General features: G+C 41.1%; 1 protein-coding gene across 12 annotated transcripts in view; it reads left to right on the top strand.

Moving 5' to 3' along the window:
* GPM6B (glycoprotein M6B) overlaps positions 1–16,967 on the top strand; it is a 103,479-nt gene that overhangs the window by 81,924 nt on the left and 4,588 nt on the right. For all 12 annotated transcript variants that reach the window (XM_077781607.2, XM_085584845.1, XM_085584841.1 and 9 more), the window contains 5 exons: positions 7,282–7,468; positions 10,887–11,043; positions 14,145–14,316; positions 16,212–16,285; positions 16,601–16,666. In XM_077781607.2, the coding sequence (XP_077637733.1) occupies positions 7,282–7,468; positions 10,887–11,043; positions 14,145–14,316; positions 16,212–16,285; positions 16,601–16,666 (656 nt within the window). The remainder of the gene's footprint in view (positions 1–7,281; positions 7,469–10,886; positions 11,044–14,144; positions 14,317–16,211; positions 16,286–16,600; positions 16,667–16,967) is intronic.

Below are 16,967 nucleotides of genomic sequence, written 5' to 3'. Positions count from 1 at the left end.
ATTTCCACATGCTCAGGCTGCACTGAATCCCAAGGGTTATTTTGGATAGCAAATACCAGAGCAACTCTCTAGGAGAAATAACACCAAAGCTTTTATCAATAATGCCTGATCTGTCCCTTATGTCAGAAGTCTCTTTTTTAAATCACCAGCTTAACTTTTTCCTGCAGAAGTAGCTTATAGCTAAGAAATAGCCCTCGCTAATTCCCACTGAAACCTGTTTGAAGTAAGGCCTTTTCCAGAGTATAAATTAGGTATTTTTCTTCTGCTATGGATTCCACTGTTTCGTAGGCCAAAAGTGAAACAGAGAATACATGAAGGAAAATGAAGTTCTGCCTGACCTTTGTCCAAAAGCAATAAAGCTGGACAAGAGCAATTCTCTCATCCCACCATCTCATGGGACAGCAGTGTTCTTCCTGTGCAGGTCTGACTCCTTTCTCTCATACAGCAAACACCTGGGATGGGCACTTGCAATAAGTATGGATATAGTGATTCCTATTCCACAGATTTTACTGTCTGAAAAAGATGACTTCAGAACACCTGTAAGCTTAATGAGCCTTGCAGAGGTTGGAACAATATATGTGAGGAGTGTGTGTATTTCACTAAATTTGAAGAAGGTAAACTAGAGAAGGCATGTAAAAAATGCATTCAGATCACCTATTTTTGCATGAAACAGGTTTGGTTCCTGCAACAGGAGTGCAATTTTTTGCTGTAAGAGCTGTGGATTTGGGAAGAAGAGACTTGGAGAAAAAAAAAGAGAGTTATGATTGCTGCTATCTGTTCTTAGAGTCTTCTCTGCATCATTTAACACCATCCAGAAGAAACAAATCTTGCTTGGTGAAACAGCCTTTTCTCCAATTTGAACATAATTTTTCCTTAGTGAGAGGAAAAAAAGTAGCATTTGCTATGGATGAATATTGATATCCTCTGAAAGGCTGTTTGGTTTGTTTGAGCTTTTTTGTTAGTTTGTTTGTGGGTTTTTTTGTTACTCATGGTAGAAGAGAAAAAAGTGCTTGATTTTAAACCTGTGCTTACTGTATTTTTGCAGACAAATTCAGGAGCCACTATTACTCACATAGTACTACAGTGATACTCAGTGCTTTGTGGATTTGAAGAAGGGTCTGCTAATGGTTCCTCCAGGCTGTGAGATGCTTGTTCTGCATTCTCTGTGTTGGTTTCCAGCACAGGAGGTTGTGAGGACTTTTAGTTCTCTTCTGCAAAAAACTATGGAAGCATCTAACTGATAACAGAGAATAAATACCTTCTCAGAAGTGGGGAAGTAGCTGTATGACAGTGCTGAAACCAAGTATCTTGTATCTGTATCAAGAATAACTGGAGAAGTTACAATTAGAGCTGAATACCTTCAGAAAGGAGCTTCTTATTCTTCAGGTAGCTCGTAAATACTAGAGGATGGGGTGAGGTTTACTGAATAGATCAGGCTACCCTAAATCTCACAGGTTTTTAATTGAAATAAATATCTTGTGCTGGCCACTTGGAAGGATAACAGAGGTGGTGTTGCTGCATTTCAGGTCTGATCCTTTGTGGCAGCCCTAATGGCAGTGTTCTCCAAAGGTCATGTCCCCTCCATCACAGGGACTCTGCTGGAAGAGGGGAATGCAAATACACTGGGGAGATTATCAATCTGGCTAGACTAAAATGCATTTACATTAAGTTTACTGGCTCTTATGAGTTAATTTTCAGTATAAGTTAATTTCACAACTTTTTATTTGTGTAGGACTAAAAGGCAAAATTAGGAAATACTGAAAGGAAGTTTCTGTGGAAGAGCCTTAAGCAGTCTGTGGGAGAAGGAAGGATTTTCTCTATTTGAGTTCATCACTTATTTAATGTTAATCCAGTGGTGAGTGAACATTTATTCTAAGTAGTAACAGTAGGTTTTGTTTTGTGACATGTTTTGTAAATCAGCAAAATTTAAGATGAACAAGAATGAGTAAGGATAGAGCTTGAACAAAGACTTCCATGTGATTTAATGTAAACCCTTTTTATTTTAGCCCCTTACTAAAGTGTAGAAAGAAATTCGTCATAGGCTTTAAACTTACGCTCGTAAGGTTAAATATTTTATCTTATTGTGTTGTTGCCACTGACCCTTGGCTGCAGATGTGGGTGATAGATGTGAGGAGTTACCTTACTGCCAGGTACTTCTTCTCATGCAGAGAAGAAAGAGGTAAATTCCAGTTTTGCTTTTGAGGTATTAGCCTATTCCCACATCCCTCACAGCTTCTCCTGTGGCTGCCAATCATGCAGCAGGTAAGAAAATGTACATCCTAGCATGCATAAACCATTCAGAATGGAAATTTTCAAACATACAGTGGGTGGCAGACAGTAAAATTGGCAGTTCCTTTCATTGACATAAAGTTCATTTTCTGACAGAAATCCATGGTGGTTTAGGCCTCCATGGGTATTATTCATGCTTGGTATTGGGTAGTCTTCAGCACTGGGGAAAGCAGGAGGTAAATGTTAAGTGCTGAGTTGTCCTCTTACATTTAATTGTGAATTGGGAGTGATGCAACCAACACTGTGGATGTGTAGCAATGAGCCTGATTTAGCTTCAATGGCTGCATTTAAGATGTTATCTAGTGCTTTCATTTTAGGTGTTATCTAGTGCTTTTTTTCCCTTGGATTTTTTGCAACTTCCTTTTGTTGAAACAGTTCCTCCCCACGTGCTCCCTGAGCTGTGGTGCTGAAGCCAGCAGAGATTGTGGTTCCTTGCTGGAACATGGTGTGCAATTTCTGCTGTGTATTAACTGGGCTGGAGTCTGACAGGCCAGCATTTCCTAAAATATTTTACACAATTACAGGAAGTCAGTGACAAGAAGAAAATGATGCCCATTGCTTTATCTTTCCTGGGAGGGGAAGAAACCAAACTTCTAAGGAAAAGAAAGTGGAAACTAACTCAAAGACAGACAGCGGGTTTAGCTGGAGGTTTAGCTCCCTGAAATGGAAAACTTTTCAAAGCTCCTTTCAGGTTTTCTTGATTCTGTGATTTTTTTGTTCCATAGTGACCTTGACTATGGGCCAGTGGTTAGAACCTGAGATGCATTGAGGCACTAGTTCAGCCTAGGAGGTGTTTGGAACATTAGACAATAGCCTGATTTTCTGTCCAAGAGGTGTGAATATTCCTTCTTTACAGCATGTTTTCCATGCTTTGCTTTGAGGGATGGCTTTGCGAACATCAGCCTGTCTCAGCTTTTCAAGTCTGGGCTTCAAGAATTGATGTATGGTCTTCCTAGAGCAAGCCCTAGGAACACTTAAGGTGTGTTCTGATCCTATTGCATTGTTTTTTGTAATTTCCAAAACACAGATCTGACCTTAGTAGGATGAGGTAGTTGAGAACTGTCTCTTTTTCTTTTTTCTTTTTATTTTATTTAAGACCTTAGAACTTAGCAGGTGAGAACTGCCTCTTTTTTCTCTTTATTTTAAGACAATTTTCCATTAATTCTCTATTACCTTGCCATTCTGACTTTAAATCTTAAAGCTGTACTTAAATTACCAAAGGAGGTTTAGCCACACAATCACCATTTGGCATTGGAAATTGAATGGCTAAGCCCCTGCATAAATGCAGTAGGCTGTACACTGCTGAGCAGATTGTATAATTGTTCATCATACATTAAGCAACCAATTGCCAATTTATGTACATATGTAGGTTCATCCTTTACCAATTTCCTGTGACTGATAGCTGCCAGGAGATTAAAAGAATAGCCAGTTCCTGTTTCTTTCTCTTCTCTTTATTTTTGTCCTTTAGCAAGAATATTTGTGTGTGTGTGTGTGTTTAATAGCATTCATTCCCTAGAGAATAATCTCAGTCTTTGTTTTAGCTGGCCTCCTTCTGAGAGTGTGTTAAATCTGTAGCCAAGATCACAGGCAGCTCTGGGCAAATCATTGGGCTGTTATTAACCTGCCTCCATGGCAACTGCTGCTCACCAGCCTGAGGACAAAAAATGTTTTTATTCTGCTGAGTTGCACAAAAGGTTCTAGCGATGCCTTGCACAAAATGGCCATTGAAAGGGAAGATGCAGTGATGTGTGTTTGTGCTGTACAGTTTCATATTTAAATGGTTTTACACTGTTTCGTTGGAAGTGGATATACAGCTGAACGGTTCAGTGTTTTGGCCATATGGAAAATAAAAACTAGCAGAAAATTGGAGCTGAACTTATTTTAATTCTACTTATTTTTGTCAGCTTGAGTTCACAGGCCTTCAGCCTGCAGTTGTCATCACAGTGTTAGCGAGTTATTTTGTGACCATGAGCTAGGCAAACATCTTCCTGGGGTTTCAGTTGTACTGTGTGAAGATAGTTGCTGACTTAGAATTGCAGAGAGAAAACATAAAGGTTTCCTGGAAAGCTTTCTAATTGTTTTCAGAAGTCCTCTGTTTTGCTTCAGTGCTTCTTTGGGAAGCTTGGTAAGCATATCTCAGTTCTTGATGAGCTTCAAATCGTAGCTGGTTTTGAAAGTACTGTTTTAGGCTTGTGTTAAAATTTTAAAATCAGCTGTTTTGCTCAGGCTAGGCATGGCTTTAATCTGCTCATAGTGTTCACAGTGGGATATGGGGGGGGGGGGGGGGAGATCTGGCAGTCCCAGCACTGAGATGAGGTTGCATCCTGCAGTTAGTTACCCTCTGGCAGGAGGCTGTGCAGCTCTGGTGTCAATTTGGGTGCAGAATGACTATGTATGGATGGATGCTGTCTCTTGGAAACATGCTGGTTTGGAATGCTTCATGTGCTTGCAAGCCGGCTGTGTGCTGTTTCCAGGTGTACCAAAGTCTCTCTGATTCCTGCTTTAGTCTTGGGGTCAAGGTGAGTAGCTCCTGCAGTTCCACATTTGGGCAGTTTCCTCTGCTCGAAATAATGTGGTTGCTTTAGACACCTCTGAGGGTGTCCCTTGGCTTTGTTCTGCACTGAGAAAATGGAGGCCACCCAAATTCTGTGATGCCTTTTTACTTGGACTGCAGAGGAAGACAAAGAGTATGGCCACTGTGACAATCTGTGCAGCTGCCAGTTGCTGAGAGGTGAGAGGGGGTCTGCCACTGTTGCTTTGTGTTCAAGGGTCTGTGGATTAGTGGCAGATACTGTCATGTGTTTGGGCAAGGGATCCAACAAACTCCTCAGGGCAAATGTCCTGCCAGTGGCCTGGAAAGCTGGCTTGGCAGTATGGGGTATTAAACATCAGTCCTGGGTCTACACCAGCTTTTAGCTTTGTCAGGCTGCTCCCATTTTCTGAAACCAACAGCTTTTCATTTGGATCTTCTCAATCTCTTGGCCTTGCTTCCAGCTGTTTTTATTTCCTGTCTTTGATAGGATCCTTCTGCAAAGCAATCTGTGGGATCAGCACAATTTAATGATCAGCCTCTCCACACTAAGCAGTGATCAGGCATTGGGTCTCCTGCTTTAGGAGTGTGGCTCAAAAGGTGGTTTGTTTTGTGCTGGGCTGTGACCACAAGTGTGTTGTCTGCTGGTTCAGAACATGGTTACTTCTGGGTAATCTTTCATGGCTAATCCTGCACCAGGTGTATTCATTTCTTGGATTAACTCTGGGAGGTTTGAACCTGACCTGGGAGCGGATGCTACAGAGGAGAGCCAGGCACAAGTGGCTGCTCTTGCATGTGAGCTGATCTCAGGCAGATTCCCCAAAGCAGAGCATTGTTCTGCAAGGTTTGTTGTCTGAACTCAGCTCTGGACCTCTGTGATAAAATGAAACCCAGAGATGATTTCCTCTGATAGCATGCATTTGGATTTTGTTTGGCCCATCACTGCCGAGCTGCAGTGTTTGTTCATTTGGCAGTATTTTTGTCATGAAGATAGTTCCTACTGAGTGGACTCCAGCTGTGGACTAGACTATAAAACCTTCCCAGGCTTGTTTCTATACAATCAAATCTTGTCTTGCAGTTAGTGAAGTAAGTAATTTTGATGGTGTTAGCTGCTTAAGCCTGACTATGGCATTTGCTAGTGACTCTCTAAAAGAAGAGTTTCTTACTTATGAAATGGGTAATCTTTCAATTATTGGATGCATATTATTCCTCAGTGCATCACAGAAGTGCCTGCTCTGCAACTCATTCATTAGTGGGAAAGGAAGGGAGATAAAAATAAACTTGCTTCATGTGGTGGCTAGAGATTTGCTGATCTTTGTGAGGAATTTTTCGGGTGGGAAGATGTGATGTCCTCATTTGCCAGCTGTCTCCTTGCCTTCAAAAGCTTTGTCCATGTAGCTCCTTGCCATAGCAGCGGTGGCTGTCCTGCGACGCTGGCCGCTCCATTAAGCGTTGGCTTAATGGCTTGTGTTCTGCACAGTTGTATGAAATGCACATTAATGGAGACAGCTTAATGCCATCGCCCTGGAGAAATGAATTGGTATGGATTGCCATTACCATTATAGCGCAGTTAAAAGCTGTGTTTGTTTCCGATTTACATTTCCCAGCTTTGTAAGCAGATGGGTTTTCAGGCCACGCAGTTGGAACGAACCTGGCAATTCAGCTGCAACCTCCTTATTACAGTGCTCATACAAATGGCAGCTCTGGGGGGGTGTTTTGTTAACTCAGACCAGTTAATGCGTTTCAGTTGATCGTGATACTGCAAACTGTATTCAGGGATCACTGTAAATCCAGTGTATCCTGTAAGAAGCTGTCTGTGTAATATAGCTTCATACAGCAACCCTTGACAAAAACTGTTACTCTTTGGACCCCATTCAATTTTTCTGTTGTAAAAGTATTTGTACCCCTATAACCTTATGTGGATTTATATAAAAATATAACTTAGGAGTACTGGGAGTGTGGGGTAGTTAAGTTTTGTGGACTTAAACGTATTCATCTTCCAGTGCAAGTGCAAAGTATCTCCTACTTTTTCAAAAGGTTTCATTGTCTTGAGTAGTTGCTTCTCTGGCTCCCAGAGTGTTGCCATCATAGGTGCTCCTGCCATTAGTAAAGCTGAAACATGCTGAGCTCTGGATGAGCAGCTGAATTGCAACGGATCACTTTAGACAGTGATTTTTTTGCTTTTTCCATTTCATAGGCTGTCTCATCGATCTCCTCTTGATCCTGTAAAGACAGGAGCACTCAGCCCACTTTCTGGGCTTTGAATCCATACCAACAGATCTGTAGGTCACTGCTTTAGAGAGTGATGCTGTCTTGTACCGCCTATAGATTTTTTTGCTTAGCATGTCAATGCCTGGGCCTTTTATTCCCTCTGGCTTTTACCAAGTGGAGGACAAATATTCTTTTCCTCATAATCTGCTTTTTGCTCATGACATTTCTTTTGCTTTCTCTCTTCTGCTTAGGTTGCTTTGAATGTTGCATTAAGTGCCTAGGAGGAGTGCCATATGCTTCACTCGTGGCAACCATTCTCTGCTTCTCGGGGGTAGCGTTGTTTTGTGGCTGTGGCCACGTGGCACTCACGGGAACCGTGTCTATCCTCGAGCAGCACTTCTCCACGACTGCCAGTGACCATGCTTTGCTGAGTGAAGTGTAAGTATGCCTCCCGTTCCCATAATTCATCATAACACCCTCATGCTAAATGAGTAGAGATGGACTCAATCCTCAGTCCCCATCCCTGAGTATTAGGTTGCTTGTTTTAGTAACAGCGCTCGGTCATTTACTGGTGTTCACGTACAAAAAGCCAAAGTGTGTATCCTGGTATGCCTGCTTATACTGGGACCAGCACTCTTTAATATCTTCATCAGGGTCACAGACAGTGGAATTGAGCACACCTCCAGCTGCTTTGCAGATGACACCCAAGCTGAGTGGTGCAGTTTGCTTACCTGAAAGGAAGGATGCCACCCAGAAAGCCTTGAGGAGTGGGACTGTGTGAACCTCACAGTGTTCACCAGCAGCAAGTGCAAGGTGCTGCACATGGGTCAGGGCAATGTACCAATACATGGTGACAGATGAAGGGATTGAGAGCAGCCCTGCCAAGAAGGACTTGGGGGTGCTGTTGGATGAAGAACTGAACATGAGCTGGAAATGTGTATTCCCAGCCCAGGAAGCCAGTTATATCCTGGGCTGCATCCAAAGCAGCGTGACCAGCAGGGTGAGGGAGGTGTTTCTGCCCTCCTACTCTGGTGAGACCCTTCCTGGAGTGCTGCATCCAGCTCTGGGTGTGCTCACACAGGAAGGCCATGAACCTGTTGGAGTGACTCCAAAGGAGGCCACCAAAATGATCAGAGGGCTGGAGCACCTCTTCTGTGAATACAGGCTGAGAGTTGGAGCTGTTTAGCCTGGAGAAGGGAAAGCTCTGGGGAGACTTTAGAGCAGCCTTCCAACACCTAAAGGGACCTACAAGAGAGCTGAAGAGTGACTTGTAGCAGGGCCTGTTGTAACAGAACAAGGGGTAACAATTTTATTTTAAGAGAAGATTTAGTTTTTGTTGATGACATACAGTTGGAAGGTATGACAAGAGTAACAAAGAAGCTTGGTTCTGACCATCCCTCTTCAGAAGCATCTGGACTGGTATTTGAGAAAAAAAGAGAAAAAAATGGAAAGATCTGCAAATGTAGCCTTTGGATATAACTAACCACAGGCAAAATATTTGGGTCTTTTATGTTCCCAGTGCTTCTCTGTGAGGTCAGAGGAAGGCCTGGAGTGGTGCCTCGGGTCCCATGTCCAGCAGCCAGCCTGGCCATGTGTGCCTGTGATGAGGGGCCCCTGTGGTGGGCACGGTGGGCATGGCACATACAGGAGTGCAAGGGCAGCAAGCCAGACAGGTGATACTTGAAGACTCTGGTGTCAGGGCCCTGTGCAGCACACTTAATTCTTACTTTCTTTTTAATATCTGTTGTCACTGACTCCCTGTATATGCTTGCAGGCATAGACCTGCCAGTTTGCTGCATGCCCTCTGAGCACTGGTGCCAGTCCCACAGCACCATTTCAGGGCTTCCCCTGTCCACAGGACCCTCTGTACCCTCACCTGCTCTGGGGCTGCTCCCCCCTTCCAGCACTGCCCACACTCAGTCCCTGGCTGTGGCTGGTAGTGTGTCCCCAGCTCCAGGGCATGAGCCACCAGGGCCCTGCAGTTAGACACAAAATTCAGTGAGAAAATGTAAGCAGCTGTTCTTCAGCAACTGGGTAACAAAACACTCTGTGCTTGCATCAGTCTCCGTTTGAGCAAAATAGAAGAAATTGCAAAAGCAGCAGTCAGAGGCAGCAAGTTTTATGTTTTGGAGAGTTGTTGACAATGTTTCTTGTCATGTCAGCACCAGCAGCTGGGGAAATGCATAATTCCTACCAAAGCAGCTCAAGGCTTGCTGCTGTGGAGCCAAGGGGGTGAGAAGGGAGAAGGCGTGTTAGAAAGGGGCAAACTTGAGGCTACAGCAACATGAAAAAGGAAAATATCTTAGTAACACACCCTTTGGAATACAGTTTTTTAACCAGTTTTCCTATTACTAATTTCTGGTACCATGCATTTGGTCTCTCCTGGGCTATTAATGATGGTGAAGTTATTTTTTCTATACTCTCTCAAATCCTGAGTTTTTTGGTGGTTTTGTTTTTTTTTTTTTTTGGTTTCTTTTTTGTTGTTGTTGTTCTTTACAGCATAGATGCAACAGATTTATCCAGTTACTTTTAATCAGTTTGGAAAACAAAGATAACACTTCCCACATAAAATTTTAAATGAGCAATATCCTATTTTGATACAAGGGTAACATTTAACTATATAAATGGTAGTCGTCAATTTTCTTTAAACTAAAACATTCAGATGCTCTTTGGAGATCTATGCCAGCAGCTGCTTGGTGGAGAGTGGCAAGAATCAGAAAAAAAAATATCTTGAGCAAAGCATATTTATCCTCAGAAAACTGGTAGTGTGGATGTATGAAATTAACCTCTTGGTTCTGTGAATAACTTCATTGAAAATAACCATCCCAACAATCAAATTCCTTTTAAGAAGTTCCAGGGAAATTGTGCTAGTAACAAAATATGACTTTTGAAGACCAGAAGTGTTGTATGGAAGATCTGGAATTCTGGTCCTCCAAAACAATTAGCTTTGGATACAGAATCTGATTGATAATGTTTAGAAATTATTCTTTTCATCTATCTATTCTAGCTAAAGGAAAAATACTGTTAGAGTGTCATTGCAGATGGTAGATTTTTAAGAAATCAAGAACTTTCTCAAATAACATCTGAGGGAAGTGCTTATACCATGTGCCCTGAGATGATCTTCCTCTGAGTGGTTCCAGAGTACCTAAAACGGAAGCATTTCCTAAATAGCTCTTCCATTAAAAAAAACCCCAAACATTTTGAAGCACTCAACACTGCTGTGACTTAAAGCACTGAAACTACCAGCTCACTTGGAACTACACTTCCAGGCTCTAGAGCTAACCTTAGGAGAAGTCACAGCATGTTTGCTGAGTTTTGTATCAGACTAATATTGCTGAATTCAGAAATTTTTGCAAACTTAAGTTAATTGGATTTAATCAGTGGAAATTGTGAATTTCAAGGACTGCTTCCTTTCCCTAAGCCACAGGAATGACCACAGAGCCTGGTAGTTTAGTCAGGGGTGCAGCTCCAGGCTGTGCCACTTCAAAGCCCTGCATTGTCCCTGTCAGCCATTCCCAAGTTAGGCGTCAGGAGCAGGAAGAGGAAAAAGGAAAACCTCCATAGTGGAGGTGTGAAATTGCAGCTTTAACATGGTGACTAACACAAGTCAGTGTAAGGACTGCAGCACCAACAGGGGATGCTCAGGTGGGTGCAGGACTAATGCACATCAGGATTGCTTACCTGGGAAGGGGCACAGTTGTAACACTGTTTTCCTGCAGTCTGCTTGCTTAAAATGCTAGGGAGAGTTGAACTTTGTTTCTAGGAGTTGTCTCTCATTTATTATAATTTGAGAGGATTGACTTTGTTTTTATAGGACTGAAATCTAATTATATAATTTCTTTCTTTTCCATTTTAGAATACAGCTAATGCAGTATGTAATTTATGGCATTGCATCATTTTTCTTCTTGTATGGCATAATCCTTTTGGCAGAAGGGTTTTATACAACAAGTGCTGTGAAGGAGCTGCATGGAGAGTTCAAAACAACAGCCTGTGGCCGCTGCATCAGTGGAATGGTGAGTGGGATCAGAAATGGGAACATCCCTCTTTGCTGGCTAAAAGTTGTCTGGCTCGGTTTGTTCCTGGGTTTTGAATAACCGAATGTTGCTGCCTTCTTTTTTTAACTCCTTATGTGTGATCAGGGTCAATCCATGTCTTGGTTCTTCTCTGAACTTCCAAGGGTGTTTGGTTAAATCAAGATGCTGCAGATGGGCTGGGTGGGGGCTGCCATGGCTTCCTCTGTCATAAAGCTGAACCCACTGGTCTAAACTAAATTGAGGAGACTGCTAATTTTAAAACACTTAATGTGAACTAAAATGAAATTCGTGATTTTAAACATGGAACACTTGAGTGATGCTTAAAGGCAGACTGTAAAATGGCTGTGGTTTGCAGAGCTATTTAAATATCAAATTGTAATGGCTCTGACTTCCATAGTCAATTGTGCTTGAGTGTCTGGATCCTTCAACAAACAGTAATGAATGAATGAAGCTTCACAACATTTTTGCACTTGAATCAAGTATTGATTTGCAGATGGCAAAAGGCAGACAGACAGAATAGTGCGGCTTTTTCGCAAAGCCCTAAAGTTACCAGCCATATTCTCTTCAGCATACTTCTGTATTAGAACAAAATTGTAAGCAAAGTTTAACTAAAAATAAAACTTCAGATTCTCACCCACATTGTCCCCAAGGGCACACTCTGCAAGAACAGCCATAACTATGTTTCTGAGAGAAGATTTCAAAGCTATTACTGAAAATCTGAATTCAAAGCTCGTAGTTATGGAGGAAGCTAAGCAGTATGACAGATCGCCCACGGGAAAGTGTGGGTGAAAAGAGAAGAGGCTTTTGATGTGATTGTTGCATTTTAATATACAGTCTATATCCTGAACTTAAAAAATATGTACTTTCAGCTGGTTAAATACAAAAGAGATGCATGTTTATTTTCATGAGAGTTAGCAATTTTCCACTGTACTGTTGGGTACTTACTGAATTTTTCAAGAGCTAATAAAAATAAGGCATTTAATAATTTTCCAGTTAAGACCTATTTGCTCAGTTTTTTTCTATCAAGCATAAATTTGCTCCTTCACCAAGGAGCAAGTTTAGATCTAAAGCAGTATTTTCAAAAGATCCAAAACAAAGTAGAAACATACACATCCATGCATCTCATCAGTACAGACAATTGTTTGTGCAGTTGAGTAGTTGCAGGCACATGATTGTCAACTGCTTATACAAATACCAGTGTGACACATGGAAATAGGGCAGAAAAATGTTTTTCATGTTTGTCCACACAATGAAGGAGAGAATTTACCAGCTGAGGAATGGCTTGGAGCTCTGGTAAGCTGCATTCATGTTTGGTGGTGACAGGAGAAGTGCCTGCATGCTGCTGTGTAAAACCTTAGGGCTAGAACAAGGTTTGTGAGGAGATAAAATGTTTAACAAACTAGTGACTGCAGCTGGGTACAGGCAACAGGCTTCTGGACATACAGTGACCTTTTGCCACTTAGATCAAGAGCTCCTGTACTACTTCTTTCATTACATTACTGAGCAAAGTCCTGAAAGGCAGTCCCATCTTACAAGAAGTTGTTACAGAAAACAGACTTCCATCTTCCCTAAATTATTTGTGTTGGCTCTGGTAATGCAGAACAGCCATTTCCCACAGGTATCACATTAACTGTGAGAGTGAATGTATTTTTTTCTGACTATTTTAGGATTTAAAGGCTTCGTGCACTTCCTCTCATGCACACTTCCACATACACATATGCAAACTCGTGTTTTATTGGTAGTGTAGCTACAGAAATCCTTTAACCTGGACCACTTGGTCCTTCCCAAAATCCAAAGAGAGGATTTTCAATACGCACACAAAACACACAGGTCTGGTGTATGGCTCTATCTAATATAAAATAGGGTATTCCAGTGGAGTTGTCTATAAATTAAAGTCTATCTGGGGTTTTATGGGCCATAGTTTTGCAAGAACTTCCACCTCCCCACACACCACCTCCCTTGACTGAAACCTAGCCAGTTGTTCAGCTGTTGCTCAAATACTTGCAGGGTTGTTCTGGAAAAAACCTGTGGGGATGCAAACTTCCACAACTGCAGCATTAGCTCAGGCCCTTTGTTCTGGGTCAGGCTGAGAATCCTCCTCCCGAAGAGCCTTTCCCATCCTTGCTGCTGTCCTCTGGCACACAAATTTTAAGATAGTAGGGCACCAGTGCTTTACTGAAAGTGAAACCTTTCCAGTCCTACAGAGAGAACAGCCACAGTTAACGGTGAAAAGAGAGCCCAGGAGATGTAACAGCATTCCCCCACTTTCCAAGGGGAGCCCAAATCCTGGTCTCACCAGGAGGAGGGAGCTAGGAGCTGATGCCAGAGTTACTGTTTCACCATAACACTTTGAAGAGGAGAGAAAAAGGAAGGGGCTTAGTGGGAGGAGGAAGCTGGAAATTTTCAAAGCAATCAGTGCCACGTCTTTTAATTTAACCAAAGAAAATGCATGTGATATAGTGATTTTTTTAAAGAGCAAACCCAAACCAGCAAATTTTAGTGGATAAATCCATGATTTTCTAAGGTGAAGTAATTAATTTTCTGCTTGGCAGTGTGTATTAGACCAATTGAATCCTTCTGATCTGCTGTTAACAGTCATGGTATGTTTGCAAAAATAGGTATTTTCAAGTGTTGAATTCCAAATTTATTTCAATACATCAGGGAGGGTGGGGGAGCTCTGTGAGCATTGATTCACTGCATAGTTGTATAGAAATTCTAGTATGTTATAGTTAATTAAAAAAAAAAAAACCTTAAGTTGATTTTTGTTGGAATTTGTTTTACCTTACATCCCTGCTTAGCTGAGAATCTTGAGAAATCAACGGGCTGCTCTTTCATGAGGGCAATCTGTTTACTCAAGCAGGTTGATGAAAAAGGAAATGTCTGAATTACTTTCTCTGTAGCACTTAACTACCAAAGTATTTGTAAGCAATGAGAATACTGATTTTTTTGTGCTTGAAAATCAGATGCTCTCTTACTTGAATTCTGAAAGTATGCTTAAGGTTATTTTGAAGCACTTTTAAGAAAATTTAAGTAGTGTTTTCAAGGAATAAACACAAAGTGTTTGTGTTTTCTCTGCCCAGTTTGTTTTCCTCACCTATGTGCTTGGAGTGGCCTGGCTCGGGGTCTTCGGCTTCTCTGCTGTGCCTGTCTTTATGTTCTATAACATCTGGTCAACTTGTGAAGTCATCAAATCTTTTCAGACCAATGTGACAGTTCCAGGGGACCAGATCTGCGTGGACATCAGGCAATATGGTACTTGTTTTAATCCTGATTAAATGCTTTATCCATCCTCCTCGGTCTGTCTGTCTGTCGGTAGTTTTGTCTCAGCCTTATCAGATGACTCAAATGCAAAAGCATCTTCTATCTCTGAGTGTGCTATTACTTTTCTAATTAATTCACATTACACTGATCTCTTTCCAGATGCAATCAATTTAACTGAACTGACAAGTCACTTATCTGAAATGATTTTGTAGTGGTTTCCAATACTGTAATATTAGGTTTGAAAATAGATCCTCCTCAAAATAAACTGTTTGGAAACAGTGCTGAGAAGTAGATAACCAGATTGTGGGTTTTGAACCCATACGCATGTATTCTGCTCTTTCAGAAAGCTGTTTTACATTTAAAGATGAAGTAAATGTCTGAATGTCGCTCTGACAATTACTTTCAGTTAAAAAACCAAAAACCTGCAATTAAAAGTCTGCCATAACTAATAATGAATTAATACTGCTTTCTGATGACACACAGAAATCTGAGGGAGCTGGGACAATAACTTAAAATAATGTCAGGCTTTTCATTTCTTAAGGTGAGTTTTTCCTGAAGTTAATATTTTCAGCTTCCCTTGTGCAGAAGATCTTTTGTCACCATTACTTTTGGCTTCATTCTAGCTAGCATTTTCTAGGAATATTTCTTTCTTTGGACTAAGTCATTCAAAGCTGAGAAAATGGATTCAAAGTTGAAAAAGTAAGAAAGCATGGCTTTGCTCTCCTGTCCAGGTAAGTGCAGTACAAGAAAAGATACACTAATTTTAAAAGCAAGTCTTCAAATCAGTTAAACATATACATTCTATTTTAGCAGCTCACAGCAAGAGCCTGGGAAGACATTTTCTTCTACAAAAAAGCTTAGGAATGAAGGGAGATGTGCTCCTCCACCTTCCTGCTTCTCCTGGTTGTTTTGCAGCTGTATTAGTGCTGTATAGGGCTCTATTGTTCCCCTGCTCAGTAAAACCATTTGGGTTTCAGTGCGTGATGGAAGAGAGCAGCTCCCTAACAGACAACACATGTCACTGAACTTTCCTCACATTTTTGGGTGGAAGCAGTAGCTAAAAGGCTGGAATTGTACATTGCAGTTGCAGAGAAGAAGCTGACTTGGAAGAAAATTCTATGAAATCTTTTTGAAAGCCATGCCATCCTGAGATCATTTCAATGACCTGCTGCATATAGAGTTGCTAATTCCAACCAGTTGGCTTGCAATGCAAAGTTGTATGGGAAAACAAATTTGGTTTCTCTTAATTCAAATAGATTTTGATTAAGCTTTACATTTGTTACTGGCCTAAAAGCTTATGTTATTTTAAATTTGCTAGATTCTGTTGACTTTTCAGACTTGCAATCATGTAAGAAAAGTCATTGGGAGTATATGAGATGCAGTACACTGAACTTTGTTGTAGCAGTGTTCACTTGATGCATTTTACCTATTGGAACTAAACCAGAAAAAAATCCTGTAATTCTTCCCTCTAGCTCTGTATTCACACCCTTTCACAGTAGTTTCTTGTTCAAGTAGAACCTCATCTAGTAAGTGCTACCCTGAAAGGTGCCAAGTACCTCTGAGATGCAGATTCTCTCTTCTGTGCTGAATGGGGGAGTAGGCAGAGTGTGCAACTGGACCCAAAGTGCAAAAACCCAGCCAACTGTTTGGCTGCCAGATGGGAAAAACACATCTGAGAACATGCCTTAGCAGCAGCCCTCAGGGTGAGGAGAAAGCATAACCTGAGGGAGTTGTTTGAATTCCTGCTGCCAGCTCCAAAGCTGGACTGGTCAATGCACAGACACCCAGAATGAGAACACAACTGGCAAGTGGGTGAAAAAGATGAGAGGAATAGAAAGCATGTGTTGATTGCTAAAATTAGTGGTTTCTTTTCTGTGGTATTTCAGGTATTATCCCTTGGAATGCTGTACCTGGCAAAGCCTGTGGCCCAATTTTAGAGAACATCTGCAACACGAATGAGGTACAGAAATGTAATCTTTGTGCAGCTTTTGCCTACAAGTCACTTGGGCACCATGTAATAAATACTAGATGAAAGTTTTTGGAGAGAACTCATTCTAGTAGTATAAAGAAATTGCTTTAACTGTAACAATGAAGTAATTGTTGCGTCATCCAAAAAGAAAAAAGAAAATTATTTTCACATTTTTATTTTCTAAAGCTTTGCTACCATGCTACAAAAATGGTTTTATTGTCCTTATTCTCTAAAACACTTGAAATTAATTTAATACTATTCCTAATTAATTACTTCAATGTTTTTAACGTGGTTTTTTTTCTCTAGTTCTACATGTCTTATCACCTGTTCATTGTGGCTTGTGCTGGAGCTGGTGCCACTGTCATAGCATTGGTGGGTAGTATTTTTTGTTGTTTTATAATTAAAAATGTTAATTTTAGGCATAAGATGCTTTAGATTAAATTTTTTATATATTAAAGGTAGTGATACTAGACATGAAGGGGGGTGAGCTGTAATCACCATTATTTGCTGCTATGGTTTGGTCACCAAAAGTCAGCAGGTCCCCAACTTTTGCTTTAGGAAGTCATCTTAACCCACCTCCCCCATATTTAGGAAAAAATTATTTGCATGTTCTTTCAAATTCCTACTTCTATCCACTATTTCTGCTTTTATTTCCACTATTTATTTTCATTTT

The sequence above is a fragment of the Lonchura striata genome, chromosome 1 (genome assembly GCF_050655825.1).
Source record: "Lonchura striata isolate lonStrDom1 chromosome 1, ASM5065582v1, whole genome shotgun sequence".
Classification (NCBI taxonomy): domain Eukaryota; kingdom Metazoa; phylum Chordata; class Aves; order Passeriformes; family Estrildidae; genus Lonchura; species Lonchura striata.
The sequence above is the reverse complement of the archived record's forward strand: the minus strand, read 5'-3'. Positions and strand labels throughout refer to the sequence as shown.